At 35.2% G+C, this 19,820-nt stretch overlaps 1 protein-coding gene across 4 annotated transcripts in view; it reads left to right on the top strand.

Annotated features, from left to right (window-relative positions):
- ATP8A1 (ATPase phospholipid transporting 8A1) overlaps positions 1-19,820 on the top strand; it is a 116,258-nt gene that overhangs the window by 54,440 nt on the left and 41,998 nt on the right. For all 4 annotated transcript variants that reach the window (XM_027642666.1, XM_027642668.1, XM_027642667.1 and 1 more), the window contains 6 exons: positions 708-777; positions 1,799-1,883; positions 5,240-5,379; positions 7,224-7,362; positions 8,199-8,263; positions 14,646-14,818. In XM_027642666.1, the coding sequence (XP_027498467.1) occupies positions 708-777; positions 1,799-1,883; positions 5,240-5,379; positions 7,224-7,362; positions 8,199-8,263; positions 14,646-14,818 (672 nt within the window). The remainder of the gene's footprint in view (positions 1-707; positions 778-1,798; positions 1,884-5,239; positions 5,380-7,223; positions 7,363-8,198; positions 8,264-14,645; positions 14,819-19,820) is intronic.

The raw sequence follows: 19,820 nt of genomic DNA, 5'->3' as shown, positions 1-19,820 counted from the left end.
CTCAGTTCTGTATTTTACTGTGAACTGTTGTGTGAGAAACGTTTTGTTCCCTGAATAGTTTCTGTAGATTTATTTATAAAGTTGAAGTTAAAAAGAAATACATATTTTGACAGGAAATGATCTTGAATCTAAGGAATGCTTGTTGGTGAACCTCAAGAGGAAGACAGAAGGCAGACATGGACAGTCTTCTCCATGCTTTCCTTCAACTTCTACCTCAGTTATAAGGACAAAAAAAAAATACTTGAATCTAACAACTGAAAGCCAAAGAGTAGTTAAAATTAGTCAAGTCCCTTTCCAGTTCTTAGCATACTGAAAACTTTGCATGATAAATGAAACTCTGGGATTACAGTAATAGGATTGCAGCACAGTACAGTTGTGGGAAGGAGGTAAAAATGGAAACAGTCCATGATGCACTACCTCTTTGTGATATTGGTCACAAGTGCTGTAAGATGCTTTTTTGACATCAGTAAACAGTAGTCAGACAAAGGTAAAAATTCTCAAATTTATTCTTATGGAAAAAAGACCTACAGAAATATTGCCCCAAAAAGTAGCATTCACTTTAATTATTAGACACTTGAGAACATAATTAAGAATAGATAGGCCTGACTTCTTATCCTTTGTCTAATATGTTGATATTATTAGGTAAAATATTGGTAAATGTTTATATTTAAAAATCACCTTATATAGAGCATTTATTTCTCTTTCAGCTCTAGGAAGAGAATGTCAGTGATAGTCCGCACACCATCAGGAAAGTTAAGACTCTACTGCAAAGGAGCTGTGAGTTTTAATCTGTTTTCACTGTAACAAAGAATATGTGCTATCAATACAAATACAAAGGGAAAACATTGTTATAATTGCAGTCAAAACATTGAAAATGCAGGGGAAGAATGTTGATGCCTCTTTCAATTTATATCATTTTGCTGTGTAGCTGTTTAATGTGATGAGCTAGTTAATGTCTTTTTTTACTAACTGCCTATGAAGTCAGTACAACAGACCTGTTCATCCTGTTCTTTGTACTGGACTAATACCTTTATACTTCCTATTAATTGCTTCCTTCCAAGAAAATGGATGAATGTGTAAATGAATGTATTAGTTACTTGCTGGAGTAGCTGAGCATGAATTACTAGGTAGAAATAGTAATCTAGCATAGCTGACTAGATGGGAATTTTAACCTACCATTGACATTGTGCCAGAAGTAAATTTTTCCAAAAGCAGGACCTATGGAAAGGTATCCTAATCATAATGTATATGGGAATGGGAGAGTTGCTCATTTGTTATCATTCTGTATTTTAAGTCAAGTTTGAGGGGGAGGGAGATGAAATCCAGTTCCTGCATGGTTTAAGAGAAGGAAGCTGATTGAATAAAAACATCCATTCTGTATCATCTTACGTGAAGAGAAGAAACTGTTAATATTCTGTATATCAAACTGGCTACTAAAAACTGAGAGTGGCATTTATGAAGCACTAATTTTACTTTGTGGGCTTAATATCAAAAGAAGAAGATAACATTTTGGCACTTTTCAAAATCATGGGAAATAACAGCAAAAACTGTGGAAAAGAAAAACTGCATTGTAGCAGAATTTGTAAATTTAGAAAACCTGAGGATTGAAATGTCCTTTTTGAACTTCTGAAACAAAATTACATCTGTTAATTTTTAATGCTTAAATAATACAGTGCCGTATATTTTTCTGCCGTTTTCTTACATGATTTGTATTGTCTACGCAAAAAAAGCCAACATTTTTTCTGTGGGCTTTTATAAACAATCTAATGATTGTTCTGTGTTAATTTTTGTTTTGTAGGATACAGTAATTTATGACCGTCTCGCTGAAACTTCAAAATACAAAGAAATCACCTTAAAACATCTAGAGCAGTTTGCTACAGAAGGTGGGTTAGATTATGTAATATAAAAATAAATATGAAATTTAGTTACTGCTCAACTTCTTAGTTTTTCAATTTTACATTCCTCTAGTGTTTCACTCATGTTAAGTTTGAAAATTATGTTTTAGTAATGCCTCCTTAAAAATGGTCTTCTTCCTGAAAAGTTTCAATAATAACTTCATGCTTAAAAAAAACCCAGAAAACAACCCAACACACCCACTGAGTACACTAGTGGAGTCTTTTAACCAAGATATATTTTTCCAGAGAGCAAATGCATTGTGCATTGTTTCTGTGTAGATTCTATTTCCCATGGTTGCTTTCATGTCCCACACACAGTGAATGCTGTAGTGATGGCACACAGGAAGAAGTAGCTAAAGTGAAGATGCTTGGAAATGAGTAGTGTACCTTTTAAGATAGCTTTATACTGCTTTGTTTCTGTCACCAGTCTCAATAAGGGAATTGCCAGCATTCCGTAATGGTGTGTTTTGGTATCTCTGCTGTTTTAATAACCACTTCTACAAAACAGTTGCCGGAGGTGGGGAACCCCTCTGTGAGGGTTCGTGAAGTAGGAATAGTAAGTAAAATTTAAAATACTGTGCAATTAAGATGATTGATACAGACAGCCAATTAGTTAATTACAGTGGATTCCGCAGTACAGATGTGAGCAGAAAAGCAGACTGTAGAAAGGTTTCTGCATTCATGCAAATTGTTCTAGCACAGTTCCTAGATCATCCATGCCATCCCCCTTCCAGGTATCTTAGTGTAAAGGATTATAGTGTTGTACTGTGCAGTATGATAGTATTTTAATTTATCAATGAGTTGGTAGAGAGTAGCTGCAAGCAGAATTATAATAGTTATGGAAATCTGAATTCCAGTGGTTTTACCTCTTCATTTGTTTAATACACTTTTACGAGAACATTAAAATTATCCTTAATGTGTCTTAAGAAATAAGCTTACACTGGAAAGCAAACTTTATTAAAATACTTTCCTTCTAAAATACAGTCCTTACATTTGTTAAATGATGTCTGGCCAAATATTCTTATATCATCAAAGATCATTTTTAAGATGAGACTGGATGTGGCACTTAGTACCATGGTCTAGCAACTGTAGCGGTAGTGGATCAAGGGTTGGACTTGATGATCTCAGAGGTCCCTTCCAACCCAACTGATTCTGTGATCATTTTTCTGTCATACATATGACCTCGATAGTTTTTTCTTTTGCTTTATAGTGGAACTTAGAGTTTTGATTAGTGCAGTCAGCAGCTTCAGTCTCTTGGTTCTATCAGTGACAGCAGAAGCAAGTCACAGATCCATTTCTTTTGTTAGTTTTTCATATGAAGATCTCTGCAGGAAACATTGGTTAGTCTTAAATAGCCCTAAAGTAGTAAAGTTATAATATATTATACAATAAAGTTGAAAGCAGAACTAAACTCAAACGAATTTGACTGATGGTACAACCCAAAGCCTCAGATACACACTGCGGTTAGCGAATTGCTAACCTTTCAAAAGCATAAAATTCAATCTTTAAAAAAAAAAGTACCTGTCTCTGGAATCAGTTAAAAAATTGGTATTTATTTTTGCATCAGATTTAAATTGCAGCCAGTGATGTTGCGAAGTTTCTTATGAGTATCCTTTCATGTGGCAGTACAGTATGTCCTTGGCATTTGCTGCATGCTCTTGGTGTGTTGTTCAAAAATGAAGTGGTTAGCATGGCTGGCATTTATAAGTAAGCATTTATTAAGCTTGAGTGTTAATGTCTGCTTGGATAAATAGAAAAAGTGTGTAATTTTCCTGTTGTTCCAGTTTGTTAAGAAGCAGACTTAATGATATTTTTTTTTATTTTTCTTTTGGAAGATTCTTTTAAATCAAAATTAAAATAATCTTTTTAAAAATAGAAAAATTAATCAGGCTCTGATTTAAAAAGAGAAAGGAAATGTCTTGAAGAAATTGTTTGCTGACATTCCATGCACTTGGATTTCTTTTCTTCATTTTGTCATCTGCAGAAAATATGCAGAAAGAATTGTGGAAATAGTATCCCTGTTAGTCAGACATTGATTCCTTTCCTCCCCTTCACCTATATTCATTGCTTTGGCCCTTGTTAGCATATCCTTATTACACAGAGTAAAAACAGTCATTTGAGCTGTCAGCCTTAAGTTTACTCTCTTAAGTCTGGATGGTGAGACATTGTCTTTCTCGTGCTGTTTAGTTGTCAAGGTACTAGGATTACACATGATTTTCATCCTGAAGATACTAAGTTATTCTTATATCTAAGGCACATCATGCCCAACCTCTTGATCATTTCAAAATTGCCACTGGTGCTGAGCTGTACACAGTAGAAACCTGAACAAATAAAGATTGCATTTAGCCTGATTGTGGTGTTGTTTGTCTCCTAGACATTAGTCCTGCCTGTCCCCCTTCTAAATCTACTGGCCTGCAAACTATGGCTTCATAAGACATCATTTGCCTAGAGCAATGCTCTTTTCAGTATATAAAACATTATGCCAACTTCATGCTCTAGAAATCTGACAATATGTGAAAATAAACTGTTAGAGCATTCACACCTAGCTACTTCAACTGAATGTAAAAGAAAGTTGTCAAAAAAATAGGTATTTCTTAAAATCATGGAGTTGCAAATTCTCCCTGTAGTGCTTAATTCAGATTTCTGCTGAAGGAAAAAATCTTTTAGTAATAATCAGTTCAAAGATTGTAAAGTAAAATCTCCAAATGGTGCCTGTACACAAAGATTTTATTTTAAGAATTTGGAAAACTGAACAAATCTGTAAGATGGGAAAATTAAATTACAGGATTCAAAGTTGGCTTCTAGATGATAAGTGTCAAACTTCAACTGAGAATTTCCTAAGGATACTGAGGAGAGGTGAAGAGTGTAGTTGTTACATTATGCTGTATATTTTAACATCACTGCTTTCCAGAGTAGCAACATTTCAGTTTATAAAACTTTTGCTCAGAAATGTAATTCACTCTTATGGTTTTAATATTCCTAAAAATCTTACGTACACACCTGTTCATCAAGTGTTGGAATTCCTTTGTGTTTTGTTTACAGTTTAAACTAGATCTAATCTTACGTAAAACTTTATAGATTTTTTTTCTCCTGAAGTACATCTACCTGTATTACATTCAACTACTTTTCAACTGTTACTCTGTTGAATAAATTTCTATTTATAGCACATTTTTTCTTTATATATATTTTAAAAGTTCTTCAAGATGTGCAGCAGTAAGTTGAAAATCAGGCACAAGCATACATAAAATACAAAGTAAATTCAGCTTTTAGTAGTTACATTGCAGGCATATCAGGGAAGGGACTAACAGATACTGAATCATACTTATTATCTGCTTTCTCTTTAGGCTTAAGAACTCTCTGTTTTGCTGTGGCTGAGATTTCAGAAAGTGATTATCAAGAGTGGCTAGATGTTTATCACCGTGCTTCTACAGCTATACAAAACAGAGCACTCAAACTTGAGGAGAGCTATGAACTAATTGAAAAAGTATGTGTAGCTTGGGTAGCTTTCTGGGGTTTGATTTGTTTGGGGGGGGAAGATGGAGGGTGGGCAGAGGGATGAGCAGAAGAGTGGGTTTTTAATTATTATCCTTACTTTCTGTACCGTGAAAAGTGAATCATTATTGAGGAATAATGCTTAGTGAGAAAAAAATATCCAGCAACATACTGACAGTTGTATTGTGTAGTCCTTGAAGTTTAGCTAATTAAAATGAACGAGATGTTAATTTGACAAAGTTTTTGCTGCAGGTAGCTATATTGCTAGCAAATGTAGATTTTGAGTTGAACTACTGGTAAGCTTTTTTTCAGAGTTGCTCTATTATGTAAAAAAGTGTAATAACAGACAAACAACATTTGCTTAATTATATTATGATCTTGGAACCATGGAGTAGTCAAGATCAGAAGGGACTTCTGGAGGTCATTTAGGCACAAATCCCTGCTCAAAGCAGGGCTAGTTTTGCTTGCCCAACATTTTGATGAAGTTTGAGTATCCCAGCTGCAGCAGGTAACTTTTTTGATGCTCAGCTAGTTTTTTTCCCTTTTTCTGAGTTAAAATTTTTACTGATACAGGATGTGACTCTTGCCTCTTGCTCTTTCACCATGCCTCATACATCTTGTAGGAAGGTGATTGCTCTGCAAGCCCTCTTCAGTTAGCAGAAGGCAGCCATATACAGCCTCCCTTAGCTGTATTTTTTTCCCATGTTAAACTCATCTTACTTCTTCAGGCACTCTTAATATAGTATGCTGGGGGCCCTAAACTATTTTTGTGTCCCTCTGTTGGACTTGCTCCACTTTATCAACCTGTCTTGTACTGAAGGCCCACAAAGAGAGGTGATACCCAGATACAGCATCACAAGAGCAGAGCCTTGAGTTCCACTTGAGTTTCTGGCAACGTTGCTGCTGGAGTAGCCAAGCATGTAGTTAAGACTTCACTGCCTCAACAGAAAAGAGTCCCATGACTCTTAAATTTATAAGAAAAAGACATGCATGAGAGCAATAGTTTTGATACTTACATTTGACGGGGGGTATTTTTGTTCTTTTCCTTGGAAAGTATAAGAGAGATTACATCAATGAAACTACTTAAAATTCAGAGCTTCAAGAACCTACAGTGTTTAATTAATGAAAAAAGAATGAGGGTATATAGCTTCAGTCACTTGTGGGACTTCAGTTTACATAGATGAGCAGTTTATCTAGACATGACAAGACAGTCTTAAAACTACATAGCGTTTTGATACCATAACAACCCTGCTACCATTATAAATCCTTGTATTAGCTGCACAAGTACTTTCTCAGTATGTAGTATGTAGGCAATGCTGCAGCCAGGATTGCGTGCTATTAGGATTATAGTGGTGTCATTTGCATTTAGCTAGTTTTAAAGGTATAGAAATGTGAAATTTAAAAATGGCTGTATTCACAAAAACTGTATAAACTTGCTGCATAAGAGGTTAAAACCAAACATAATCAGGACTATAATTGTAAGATTAGATGAATTGACAGGTGGTGTGTTTTTTTTAAAAAAACTGAAGTCATAATAAGAGAGAAATCAGAGAGGTGCTCCTCAGGAAAAGATAGCTGTTGCTGAACAGGCTACTGAGCTTGTGAATAATTGGTTTGAGGGTCATGCTGTGCAGTTTGTCAAGCCACGTAGATGTCAAAGTTAAAGCTCATAGGAATGAACTGGAAGTTCTTTAATTGTTGATAGCAAATCTGATTAATGAGTTTAGAGACCATTAATCTTGTCATAAATATGAGAAGTTAAATAAAATAAATGGATGATTAAAACTGAATTTAAACCAAAAAAACCTGCATGTACGAAATATTTTATGTTCACAGAATCTTCAGCTTCTTGGAGCAACAGCAATTGAAGATAAACTTCAAGACAAAGTGCCTGAAACCATAGAGACGCTCATGAAAGCAGACATAAAAATTTGGATACTTACAGGGGACAAACAAGAGACTGCCATTAACATCGGTATTATATTTGCATTTTTTTGATGGCTTTGTTACAGGTTTAGAAATAATAGAAGTTGATGGAGTAAAATTTCTTTAAGAATGGAAAGTTATCTTTTAAAAATAATATTATATGTCATTCCATAATTTGAAAGTATATTTATTTTTCAGTCACTGGTAGGGGGAAAGTGGGGAATGGTGGATTCTGCCTCTGTTAAAATAGTAAGAGCCAAAAAAGAGAGGAGGCAAAACAATAGGCCTTTGTACTTTTTATAGCTTATGAATTGAATTAAAAATACACTGTTTGGCTTTTGACAGTGAGAGGGGGTAATATTAAGAAAACATAAGTATTCTTAGTTTCCCTTCTCTATTTTTCTTCTTTCCAAGAAAGCTAGTAGCAACCATAATCTTAACTAAAGCAAAACTACATAGATGGTACAATAAAGTACTATAAGTTTTAGCATTAATCAAAGGTTTCCTTTTATTCTTTCTTTTTATTTTGAAGGAGGGGGGAAAAAAGACTAATTTCAACAATGATAAATCTGTATTTTTAAATAGGGATACACAGATGTTGCTTTTAAGATTTAATATTATTTGCATGTGACTAAATTAGCACTTTTGCAGTAGACTAGATACATGCCTAAAATAAAGCCTTACTTTAGTCATATGGATCCTTCTTATTTCTGTTATTTCAAATCTTAAAGAACTTTATGTATGTGCATGATTTTTTTTACCATTGATTTCAGCTGGGGAAATCTTATGTTTAATTTTGTGTGTAGTTCTTAGAGGAAAAATGCCTTATTATATTATAATGGATTTTGTGGAACAGATTTTTGAACACCAAATCTTTTTTAACAGGTCACTCCTGTAAACTTTTGAGAAAGAACATGGGACTAATTGTTATAAATGAAGGCTCTCTTGATGTAAGTAAAATCTGCAAAGTTTTCAGTTAATGAAACAATATTTTACTGTGTAAAATATCCAGACATCATGATGGAGGTTGCCTAAAAAATAACTTGGAACATCTGTTTCTCTGGAGAAACATAGAAAATTCTGCCAAAACCATAGTTTGGGGGTTGTTTATGTTTGTTTTGGGAGGTTGCTTTTTTTTTTCTTTTTTATAATCTTCATGCTTGGAAGACTGTATGGTCTTTGTGACAAAATGTTACTGAATAACTGGAAACAGTGTAGCTACTGCACAAATGAACCTTAGAACAATGGGCAGACAAATTCCAGGTAATAGATTTCATCCATGCAGGCACATGCTTTTACTAGCACCCACCAATACCCAAAAAACTATTCTAAGTTCCTTTCTAATGCTGTTTCTTACAGAGTACTTGGTATCTGGCAAAAATTGTTACTGTGTGATTAAACAGCTGAAATTGTACTCAGATGTTGAAGTACAAGGGTTAAAACTGCCAACTTCCACTTGTGCACTTCAGTACAGTGTTTTGTAGAGAATATATTATTTAGATAAAGTTGGAACACAATATTAGTTGAAAAATCCCATGAGGGAAAAGAACTTAAATCCTTTCACCACCCTGTAAGGGAGACTTAAATGAACTTAGAAGTGGAAGAATTTCCTCATTGAGAAAACTCACTTGTCCAGAAGGCTTCAGGAGGAAATCCTAAAATGAGGTTTGTTACTTTATATTGTGGTGAGGTTGCTCAAGATAAGACTTAAGGAGAGAAAATGAAAAGAAAATTTGAGAATCAGCGACAGTGCCTTAACTGAAGAATGCCATGGTAGCATGTAAGAGTAGGCTACAACATGAATTAAAATGCTTATTATTTTTTTAAATAAGTATTTCTTTAAATTTTTTATTCCCGTTTAGAATAATATATTTCCAACATTAGTTAGTATGAATTTAATCATGATGCCTATATTTCAAATACAGATTGTCTTAAGGAACATATTTTTACTGATAACATTTAAAATTAAATCCCAAACACAGGACAGACAGAAGCTGTTGATTAATGTCTGTTGATACAGTAAGCAACTTTTGACACAAGTAGCCTGTGATATTAATGTAGAGGCTCAAGTTTTCTTTTCTTAGTTTAGTTCATTGGATAGCTTTTGAAAGATTGCAATCATTGTTTGTTGAAAAAACAGGGAAGGTTTTTGATAAGGTCCTTACCTTTGCTTTTTTTTTCACTACCCAACAAATCTCTGAGTAAAAATTAGCCAATACACTTGAGACTTTCTGTCCTGTATTAAGTTATTTACACATATTACTGCATTTCAGAACTGCTGTAATGCTTCATAGATTTGAAGTGCAAAAGATTAACTACTTTGTATACTTCTTCATATGTAATGAGATAAAGTGAGGTACTTTCATTTAACTACTAAAAGGAGTCCAGTTAAAATTCATTAAACAGGCATTACACATTAACCACTTCTAGTGTGATGATTCAAAAGTTCAATAAGTATCTATTAAAAAATATATTTTTAAAATAAATTTATATGAATATAGTTTAAGAATAAAAGACAGTAGTTGATATGATAGCTGCACTGTACTCCCTAATTCAGACTGAAGTATCTAGATTGTATAGACATTGAGAGATCCTTTCCCTACATGCCCAAAGTACATTCAGATCATATGGGGGTGAAAATATCTTATGGCAGCTGAATTTGTATATACAAACTGGTCACTTTCAAATCTGTTCTTGGCGATAACATATATCTTTTTTTTTTCAGCAGCAAGCAAATGTAGTTTGAGGAGCAGTTCAAAAAATAATAATAAACTAACTCTATGCAAATATTTTAACAAGAAGCTCTATTTATAAAGTTTTCTGCCTCATTTGATGGTGTGCATTTCACTGTTAGATTCATGTATGTCTTGTGTCCTATCCTTTGCTTGTTGCTGTGGTTGGAATCACATGTCAGTCTCTATTTCTAGTGTGACTGGTTGAGTCAAAAATTACCTTAGAAGTTCTGATGGAGAAGTGGATTGGGTCTCAGGAAATGGAGAGAGGGATGAACTGCTTTGATTGCAGAACGTTGAGTCAGTGCAGCTGCAAGGGTGGATGCAATTCCTCTTTTCTTTATGCATATCAGCAACAGTTGGCAAGAGGCTGTAATACTTAGTTGGAATGTTGTCTGTTAAGGAATTTGCATAGAACGAAACTTCAGCTTTTGAGCAGCATAGGTCCACCTCTTGTACTGGGACTCTGTGCACCCATGAGGACTGCTGGACAACCCGGTTCCTTCAGCATAGGAGGAACTGAGCAGCCATGAAACCTTGAAGAAAATAATCTCAGTGTAGTGGGACCTGTATATTTAGGATCTGGGAGAAGACTTACTCTGTGACAGTCCTCTTCTCCTTGGCTCTATAAAGTATAGCCTCTTTGCTATATGAAAATGTTGATAGTTTCATAGGAGTTAGGAAGGTTGACTTTTCTTGGTTTGCGTACTCTTCTGAAAAACAGTGAAACACTATACTGAGAACATTGGCAGTAAGTGGATGCTTCTTGTCATTGCTGTTAAAACAATAGTACATGTCTCTTGCATATCAGTGGCTTCTCCTAAAAAGTAACTACCTCAGTTCTAATCCCTTTATGGACAGGCAGAGTCCCCTGTCCCTAAGACATGTAAAAACAGATTTAACCAACAAATACCTCCTCAATTTGGTCATTGTTATGACCTTAGCATGCAAGACAGAGGAGATTAGAGTAAAAAAATATATTTGTCCAGACTGTATCCCAGCTCTGTGAACTGAATTTACAAAGAATATGCTGAAATAAAAGATCCTCTTTTATATGAACCAACACCTCTATTTATGAAATTAAAAATATCCCAGACCCACCCACCTCTCTGCTCCCCAGTAGACATTGGCTGGTATAGAATGTAAAGCATTTAGATATCTCAGCTTTTGCATCATTATTTGTTTTGAGGCTCTACTTCCATGAACATCTGCTTAGCTTCACAAAGAAAATGTGTTTTTTTGTTAGTAAGTTCTTATATAAAAGAGCACTGGATTTTATTTGCCTTTATAGTAATGTAATGGACTGCTAAATTTCAGTATAGTACTGTTAATCATAGACAGAAGTTATAATATAGCTTTATTCTTTTAATCATGAACTTAAACTGTAACTAGAAAACAGTTCGATTACCACTCAATTTCATTGATAAATACTTTATGGAAATGGTGTCAAGTGAAAAAGGGACATTTCAGCATAGGGAGTAATCCCACAAAGGAATTTTAAATACAACAGTTTTACAGTTGGGGTAAGAGTTTTGTTTTGTCTTGGGGTTGAGGTAGGGTTTTTTTGTTTTAATGTGTATCATGCTTGGAGCTGATGGCATGTCTGCTTGTGATAAAAAGTTATGGTCAGTTTAAACAGAGGAGTTCACTGCTAAACAATGTCTCTAAGTGCCGCATCTGCGCAAGTCTTCTGAATACTTCCAGAGATATTGACTCTACTACTTTGCTGGGCAGCCTATTCCAATGCCTGACCACCCTTTCAGTGAAGAAATTTTTCCTAATATCCAGTCTAAACTTCCCCTGGTGCAACTTAAGACCATTTCCTGTCACTTTTTCCCTGGGAGAAGAGATCAAGAGATCAACCCCCAGCTCACTACAACCTCCTTTAAGGCAGTTGTAGAGAGTGATAAGGCCCCCAAGCCTCCCTTCTCCAGGCTAAACAACCCCACTCTTGTACTCCGGATCCTTCACCGGCTTCATTGCCCTTCTCTGAACTCTTTCCAGCACCTCAATGTCTTTCCTGTAGTGAGGAGCCCAAAACTGAACACAGAATTCAAGGTGCAGCCTCACCAGTGCTGAGTACAGGTCTGCTGAGTACGATCACTGCCCTGATCCTGCTGGCCACACTATGACTGATACAGTCCAGGATACCATTGGCCTTCTTGACCACTGGGGCACACTGCTGGCTCATGTTCAGCTGCTGTCGACCAGGACCCCCAGGTCCTTTTCTGTCAGACAGCTTTCTAGCCAGTCTTCCCCCAGCCTGTAGTGTTGCATGGGGTTGTTGTGACCCAAGCACGGGACCCCAGCACCTGGCTTTATTGTACCTCGTCCAGTTGGCCTCAGCCCATTGATCCAGCCTGTCCAGATCCCTCTGCAGAGCCTTTCTGCCTTCCATCAGATCAGCATTCTCACCCATCCTGGTGTCATCTACAAACTGACTGAGAGTGTCCTCAACCCCCTTGTCCAGATCATCAGTAAAGATACGAAACAGAACTGGCCCCAGTACTGAGCCCTGGGGAACACCACTCGTGACTGACTCCCAGTTCCATTCACCACCACTCTCTGGGCCCAGCCATCCAGACAGTTTTTAACCCAGTGAAGAGTGCAACCGTTCAAGCTATGAACAGACAGTTTCTCCAGGAGAATGCTGTGGGAGACAGCATCAAAGGCTTTACTAAAGTCTAAGTAGACAACACCCACAGCTCTTCCCTTATCCACAAAGCAGGTCACCTTGTCATAGAAGGAGATCAAGTTGATGAAGCAGGACCTGCCTTTCCTAAACCTGTGCTGGCTGGGCCTGACCACCTTGTTGACCTGCACATACTGTGTGATGGCACTCAGTCTGTTCAATGACCTTCCCTGGCACTGAGATCAGGCTGGCAGGCCTGTAGTTCCCAAGACCCTCCTTCTGACACTTCTTGTGAATGTGTGTCACACTACCCAACCTCTGGTCACCAGGGATCTCCCTGGTTAACCAGGACTGATGATAAATGATGGAGAATGGCTTGGCAAGCTTTTTGGCCAGCTCCCTCAGTATGCTTGGGCGGATCCCCTTGGGGTCTATAGACTTGCATGTCAAAGTGCCACAGCATATCACTGACCATTTGCTCCGGGATTATGGGGATTTCATTATACAAAAGAAACAATAGGCAGGAGGAATATGAATTTTCATGTATTGCTTAAATTTCATTGCTTAAATTTAGAAACTAAATAGTCCACTGAGATGAGAAAAAAATCAATACTTTCTTTACATTACAAGATTTCTTAATGCTCTGGAAAATAGTTAATGGAAGTTATTGTCATTTTAAAGTCTTTGTAACATGTAATTCATTTCCATCACAATTCCTACTGAGGGAGAGTCAGGACACCTGAAGTTCAGAATTCCCCAACAGCCTAATCTCCTTCTAGATAAACCAGTGAATTTTTAGAAGACCAGAAGAAGCAAAGTAGTCAAAAAACCATGGACAACAGTGCGTGGAACTGGGAGGAGTACGTTGGGCTGAAAAGGCAAAGCACTATCTTTAATTTCATTTCAGAGGGTTTTGAGATATTTAATTAGTTCAGTGTTTTATTTTTAGGTGCTTACACCAAATTTTGTTTATGTATAACTGACATCCCTGAAGTAGCACAATTATTTGGTTGGTAAACTTGTAGAAAAAATAGCAACCTTGTTGTCATAGGATGTTACTGGCTTCCAAATTGAGTATTTTATAAGCAGAAGAGGTTTTTTTTCCTCTTTCTTTCTCCTCTCCTTCTTACTTCTGGGCTGTGAGGCAGGAAAAAATAGGAAAAAGAGTATGTTGTAGCTCTGTGAAGGCCTTTAAAGAAGAAATGCAACAAGCAATATTTTTTCCTCCTTCCTAACACTCCATGGTACAGCTGTACTGTAGCTAACTAGATGTCAGTGACCTTCCCAAAGCAGAGTGCTGCATAAACACAACTGAATGTATTAACTACTGAATGTAATCTGAAGTTAGTAGTGGACCACAAAACAGTGACTTGTGCAGGTGTGATTCGAACTGTCATTAGCAAATGAAAAATACAAAATACATTCCTTTATACAACATATACTTGATGTTATAATTGTTAAATTATGTTAAAATATACATTTAATGTGATAGAATTATCAGTTATAATGCAGGTACTATGAATTGTCTGTGCTTCCTTTTTGCTAAACATTTAGGACCATTTTATATAATAGTGAATAGAAGTTGTTTCTTCTGGTATCTGTATATATGTGAATGGTCTCTTGCATGGATATATAGAAAAATTATTTAATAATGCTTTTTGGCAAATATTTATGGCAAAGATTGTTTCCATTTAAAGAGCATTAAAAGTTCCGCCATAGCTTATGCGCTTCTTTTTTTTTTCTGCAGAGTGCAAGAGCAGTCATACACACCGTTTCTACTGTGGTTTCCAATAGTACAGCTGTTGCAAATATTCTTTTTGTTTTATACTATTTGATAGCACAATCAATCAAAAGGCAATTTCCTCAAAAACCAAAATACCGGTGTTTCTGATTATACACCTCCAAAAAAATCAGATTTAAGAATAGTAGGAATTAAAATTAATGGACACAATTTCTTTTGTGCAACAGGGAACAAGAGAGACACTTAGCCATCATTGCAGTACTCTTGGTGATGCTTTAAGGAAGGAAAATGATTTTGCTCTCATCATTGATGGTAAATCTCTGAAGTATGCTTTGACATTTGGAGTGAGACAGTATTTCCTGGATTTGGCTTTGTCATGTAAAGCTGTTATTTGTTGCAGGTAAGGTTTACATTGTTCTCTCTCTGCATTATTTTTATTGACATACAAAAATTAAGGAACTAAAGTCATGAAATACAGTTATTCAAGCTAAATATCTTTGTAGAGCAGTCTGCAATGGAGTCTACTTGTCAAAGTCATTCAGACTGCATATTTCCAGAAAAATAATTTGTAATCCATCAAGAGTAGTCACAGTAAGGTTGAGACACTAATCTTGACCTTGAATTGATGCTACAGTTAACTGCAGATTTAGAACATCTGTATTCTTTTGTAGATCTTTCTCCACAGCCTTCTTCTCTGTAAATGGATTACACTGTGTAAGAAGTGCACAGAAATGTTAAAGGTACTACTTTGGCTGCTTTTTATTGCCTGAAGATGATGGAAGCACCCTTTTTTAAACATTATTATGCCTGGTTGTTATGGGGTTCCTTTGTACAATGAAACCTTTTATCCTTTTCTGTAAACATCAACTATTACAGCTTCTATTGTTCCATCAAAATAAATCAGATTAATCTGAAAAATCTATTCAAAAATGAAACTATTTTTTTGCCTTGCAAAAGGACAGGGAAAAGCAAGTAGCGTTATAGTATCCAAATAATCACCTGGTTTATAGTCTTTCCATCCTTTCTGTCAAACAATATGTTGTGCAACCAAGAGATTTTTTTAATTAATTTTTAATAGTTAAGCTTCGTAACTGTGCTTCAACCTGAAACACTCAGAATTTCAAACTAAGATCTAACTGTCTTTTAAACTGCGATCTTATACTGATACACAGTTTATACTGTGTATAAACATTTTCCTAATGGCAGTAGTCTTTCTGAAAGGAAATTTAGAGCTTTGTGCTTGTTCTACTGAGTTTTGCTCAGCATAATAACAAGCAGAGATGCTTTCAAAACCATATTTCTTTTTCTTCTCTTTCTTTGATTTCAAAATATATTTTATGCCATTTGAGAAGATAATATTGCTTTTTCCCTTGAACAGCGGAATCTTTGAAGGATATTCTGTAGGTAAAGCTGTCTTTTAGTGTTTGCATTTTTGTAATGAAACAACTAAGTGCAAAATGAAAGTTTCTGGTCTGGTAGCATTCTCTCTGCCATTTCTACACTTTACACTTTTATAATATACTTAGGTCAGTTGGTTTCAATACATATCTAAATATATGCTCTGACATATTTTGTGGTTGTTTAAAAATTGGCTACAGGTTTAAAACTGAAATACTTGCTTGTAACACAAACTGTTTTATTGTGTACTTTTTTAATATCACATGCTTCCCAAAAGTCAAAATTCTGTCCAAATATTTATTCTAAATGCTTTATCTTCAGTGACAAAAACTTAATTTCCTTGGAGCTTGAAAATAAATAGTTAAAACCTGGCAATTTTTAATTAAGGTGAATCCCTTAAAAAATTATATATATCATCCTGACTAAACAAAAATATTGTCCCTTTCTTTGTCCATATAAAGGCAGTAAACATCTTAACCTCTCCTTGGTTCTAGAATTATGTATTACATCACTTTCTTTTAAATTTTCAGACAGTATTCGCTTATTAAGAAGCATTTATTACTTATGGATCTTCCACTGGTAAGATCCACTGGTAACACAGATGAGGCTGACAAATATTCAGTTGACATTTCTTTTCAAAAAAGAGCTGTATGGAATTCCAAGCAGATGTTTGGCTTAAAGACTTTGACTAACTTAATTCCAACTCTATATTAGTTTCAGAGTAATACGTGCGAGAAGAATGTTAAATGGATTATTCTGCAGAAAAAAACGTACAGCTAAGAGTGAGCAAAATGAATGAAAAATATTTTTTACTGGTTTTACCATGAACTTGAGGCAATGAGAGTGCCATCTTCCAATTGCCCCTATAACATTGTCTGAAAGGGAAATAAGTCACTGTTCCTGTAAAGTTAAAAAGATGAAAAATAAGTACTCAGGTCAGGAATCTTCTGTATAAGTTGGCTGTAGCAAGTCTTGATACAATTCTCAACAGCAGTGTTCAAATAAAATGTGGCAAAAGATCATAGAAATTTTTTTTTCATGTACTTGAACCAGAGAATTTTTCAGAAGGGCTCTTGCCCAGAAGCTTTCATCCCAGATTTTCCGTGAGGCTGTAGTTATCCTGAGTAGCTTTTTCAGAAGTCTGATAGTTTGTGTTGTACTGGCCACTGAGTAATGTAATTACACAGCTACCTTTAAGTTGAAGGCTATATTATTTTTCTTTTTTCTTTTTTTTCTTTTGAAAAGTCAGACAATTAAATTTTATGAAACATTTTTCTCTGATTCATTGCACTTAAAATCTAAGAATTTTACTTAACTGGCACAGAGTAGGATTGGGGTGGATATTTTTCAGCTGATGGATCAACACCCCAAGTGTGAATCATGAGAAGGTGTCCTCCGGCAAATGGAGAGGAAAACCAGAAGAGCTACACAAACTCAGTACTAGTTAGAGTATCATATATGAGCAAAGACAGGCCTAGGTACGAGGTACTCAGTTTCTCTTCAAAACACAGTCTCAGTGTTAAGCACAATGGCTTAAGAAAGAGGGACAACCACTTACTGTGCCTGGAAACTCAGTAATCTGTCTAATGTTGAGGTTTAATCTAGTTCTTAAAAGATAATTTTTTTACTTCCTAGAACTTTATGGGGTATGTAAAATGAAAAATACTGACATTTGCTTGAGAAAAATGGAAAATTTTTTTTTTTTTTCTTTTCCAAGTGAGCTATGGACTTTATAGTATTCCTTCATATTTCTTCTGTGATACTAAAATTGAATCAAGTATCAGTCTGTTCCATAGTAAAAAGAGTGCCTTGATGATGTGAGCTGAAGTCATGAAATGATACCATTGAAAGTATGATACCTAGTGAAATTGTGTGAATATGATGTATGCATAAGATCTCATTCTACAAAAAAAAAAAGTAATATTAATGAATTTATAAAAAAGATAATCTGCTTTAATTTCAGAAGTTGCACATTTCTCTATGAAATACACACAGGAAGACAGACATAAGCTTTCAATTTTTTTTCTCTTTTTAAAAAAATTTCCATTTAAAATACGATGCTTTGAAACAGTTCTCTTTAATACGTTTGTTGACTTCCTCAACATGGAGTCCTCTTTCAGCTTTTTAGTCAGAGTTTCAGAGTAAGAGTTGTGATTGTTACTATAGTTTATTGATTTAGACCAAATTTAATTCCTCATAAATGTTATGTGAATAAATGTGTGTATCAGAACATAAAAAGCATGTCTAGAAAACCTTGTTTTTCTCCTACAGTTCTAAGCTATGTTTCAGAATAATCATGTTCAACCTTAGATGACTAACAAATAGCCTTTATATTAGTGGGAAAGACATTCCTTTCATTGGAAATTAATGTTGGTTTAGTGAAATTTGCATTTCTAAAGGACACATTCATCAAAATTTTGCAAATACTGTTTCTACTTTTACGCTTATTGGTTAGCTTTTCACAAATATTTGTAGCTCTGGATCTATAGATAATAGCAGTGTGATGTCAAAGATTTGGGGTTTTTTCTGAACTTTTTCTCACTCTGCTCCATTTACTTTTCCAATGAACACAATGCAATTGGTCACAAGCTTCAGCTGTCAATTTTGAGAAAAAATTTTGTTTCCATTTTTAATCTTTGTAGCTTGCCTGTCATGTGATTTAGTTATGTTATCTCTGTTTTTTAAAATTGTTTTCTAATCGTTTTTTAATTGCAATCATATTCATACTGAATGGAAGGTAGCTAGTATGGCCATTAGTTTCAGCAATCATGTAATTGCTTGTTGTTTGTGCTTTTGGTAGCTGTGGTACAGTTTACTACAGATAGCTGGACAAAGTGATGGCTACGCATTGTTATTAGTATCTACGTGCTTAATGGAAATAACATAATTGATGCTTCAGTGGAGAATTGTATATCTTTCTTGTTTATTTGAAAAGAGATGGCAGTTTTGTTCCATTTCTCAAGCTTTCTTTAAGGGGAATAGGAAGAAGTGTGATGAGGAAATTTATGCAACCAGTGGAAAAAGAAAACATTTCTTCTCAAATTGAGTTAAGAATCAAAATTTTGGTCCAAATTGAGAGCAATGCATTGTAACCTGTAATGTCAGTCTGTCCAGTGTCAAGACAGGCAAATCATTCAGCCTTAGCTGTAATGCCAGACATCAGTGGGTAGGCAGGAACATTTTATTATGCCATGTACTGAAAAATAATGTGACTAATGTATATAGCTGAAGAAAAATTGTTTCCACAAGGTGGCTTGTTTTTATTATTGCCCTCATTAGCACTGGTTTGTGATCTTAAAAGTCAATCAGTATAAATAGGGCAGTATTTTTTGCCACATACACTTACTGGATTTGATAGAATTCTTCGAACTATAAGTCTTTAAACTAGAAAACAACTTGCCCATCAAGAATCTCATTAATAATATAATAGTATATTTTTTCTCAAGTATGACGAGTCCTTCCAGTATTTACATACTTATGAGAATGCAGCCTTTGGGACCCACAGCTTGCAGGAGCAACCTCAGCATTGCACAGATGCCACAATATGGCAGAATTTTATTGTCTGGTGGTAACATTTCTTTTTGTAACTGAGCTTGTGAGTGCCATACACCAGTCTTGGTTCAGGTGAGAACTCTACTCATGAACTCCATAATCCATGTTGCCTGGCAGTGTCTCAGTGAGCAGCAATTATTTAGAAGTAATTGCTCTTTTGTGATTTTCCTTTGCAAATTTGTTCCCCTAAACTTACATTCTTAATTTCTTTTATATTTCTGTGGGTTTATTTCATTTTTTAACCTGGAAGAGTTAAGTCCAGGTTATGAGCATCTCTACCTATAAGCATTAACCGTGAAATTTTGTAACTGCTGGGGAAATCTTTCACAACCTGAACTGCCACTTTCCAGAAGCTTATGGTCCCAGGAGGTTTATTGCCTTGAGTGAACGTATAGAAGACTTGTAGAAAATTAATTATAAATACATGATTTTACCCCAGTTTCCAGTATTAA

The sequence above is a fragment of the Corapipo altera genome, unplaced genomic scaffold, assembly GCF_003945725.1.
Source record: "Corapipo altera isolate COAL_440 unplaced genomic scaffold, ASM394572v1 22, whole genome shotgun sequence".
Lineage (NCBI taxonomy): Eukaryota > Metazoa > Chordata > Aves > Passeriformes > Pipridae > Corapipo > Corapipo altera.
The sequence above is the reverse complement of the archived record's forward strand: the minus strand, read 5'-3'. Positions and strand labels throughout refer to the sequence as shown.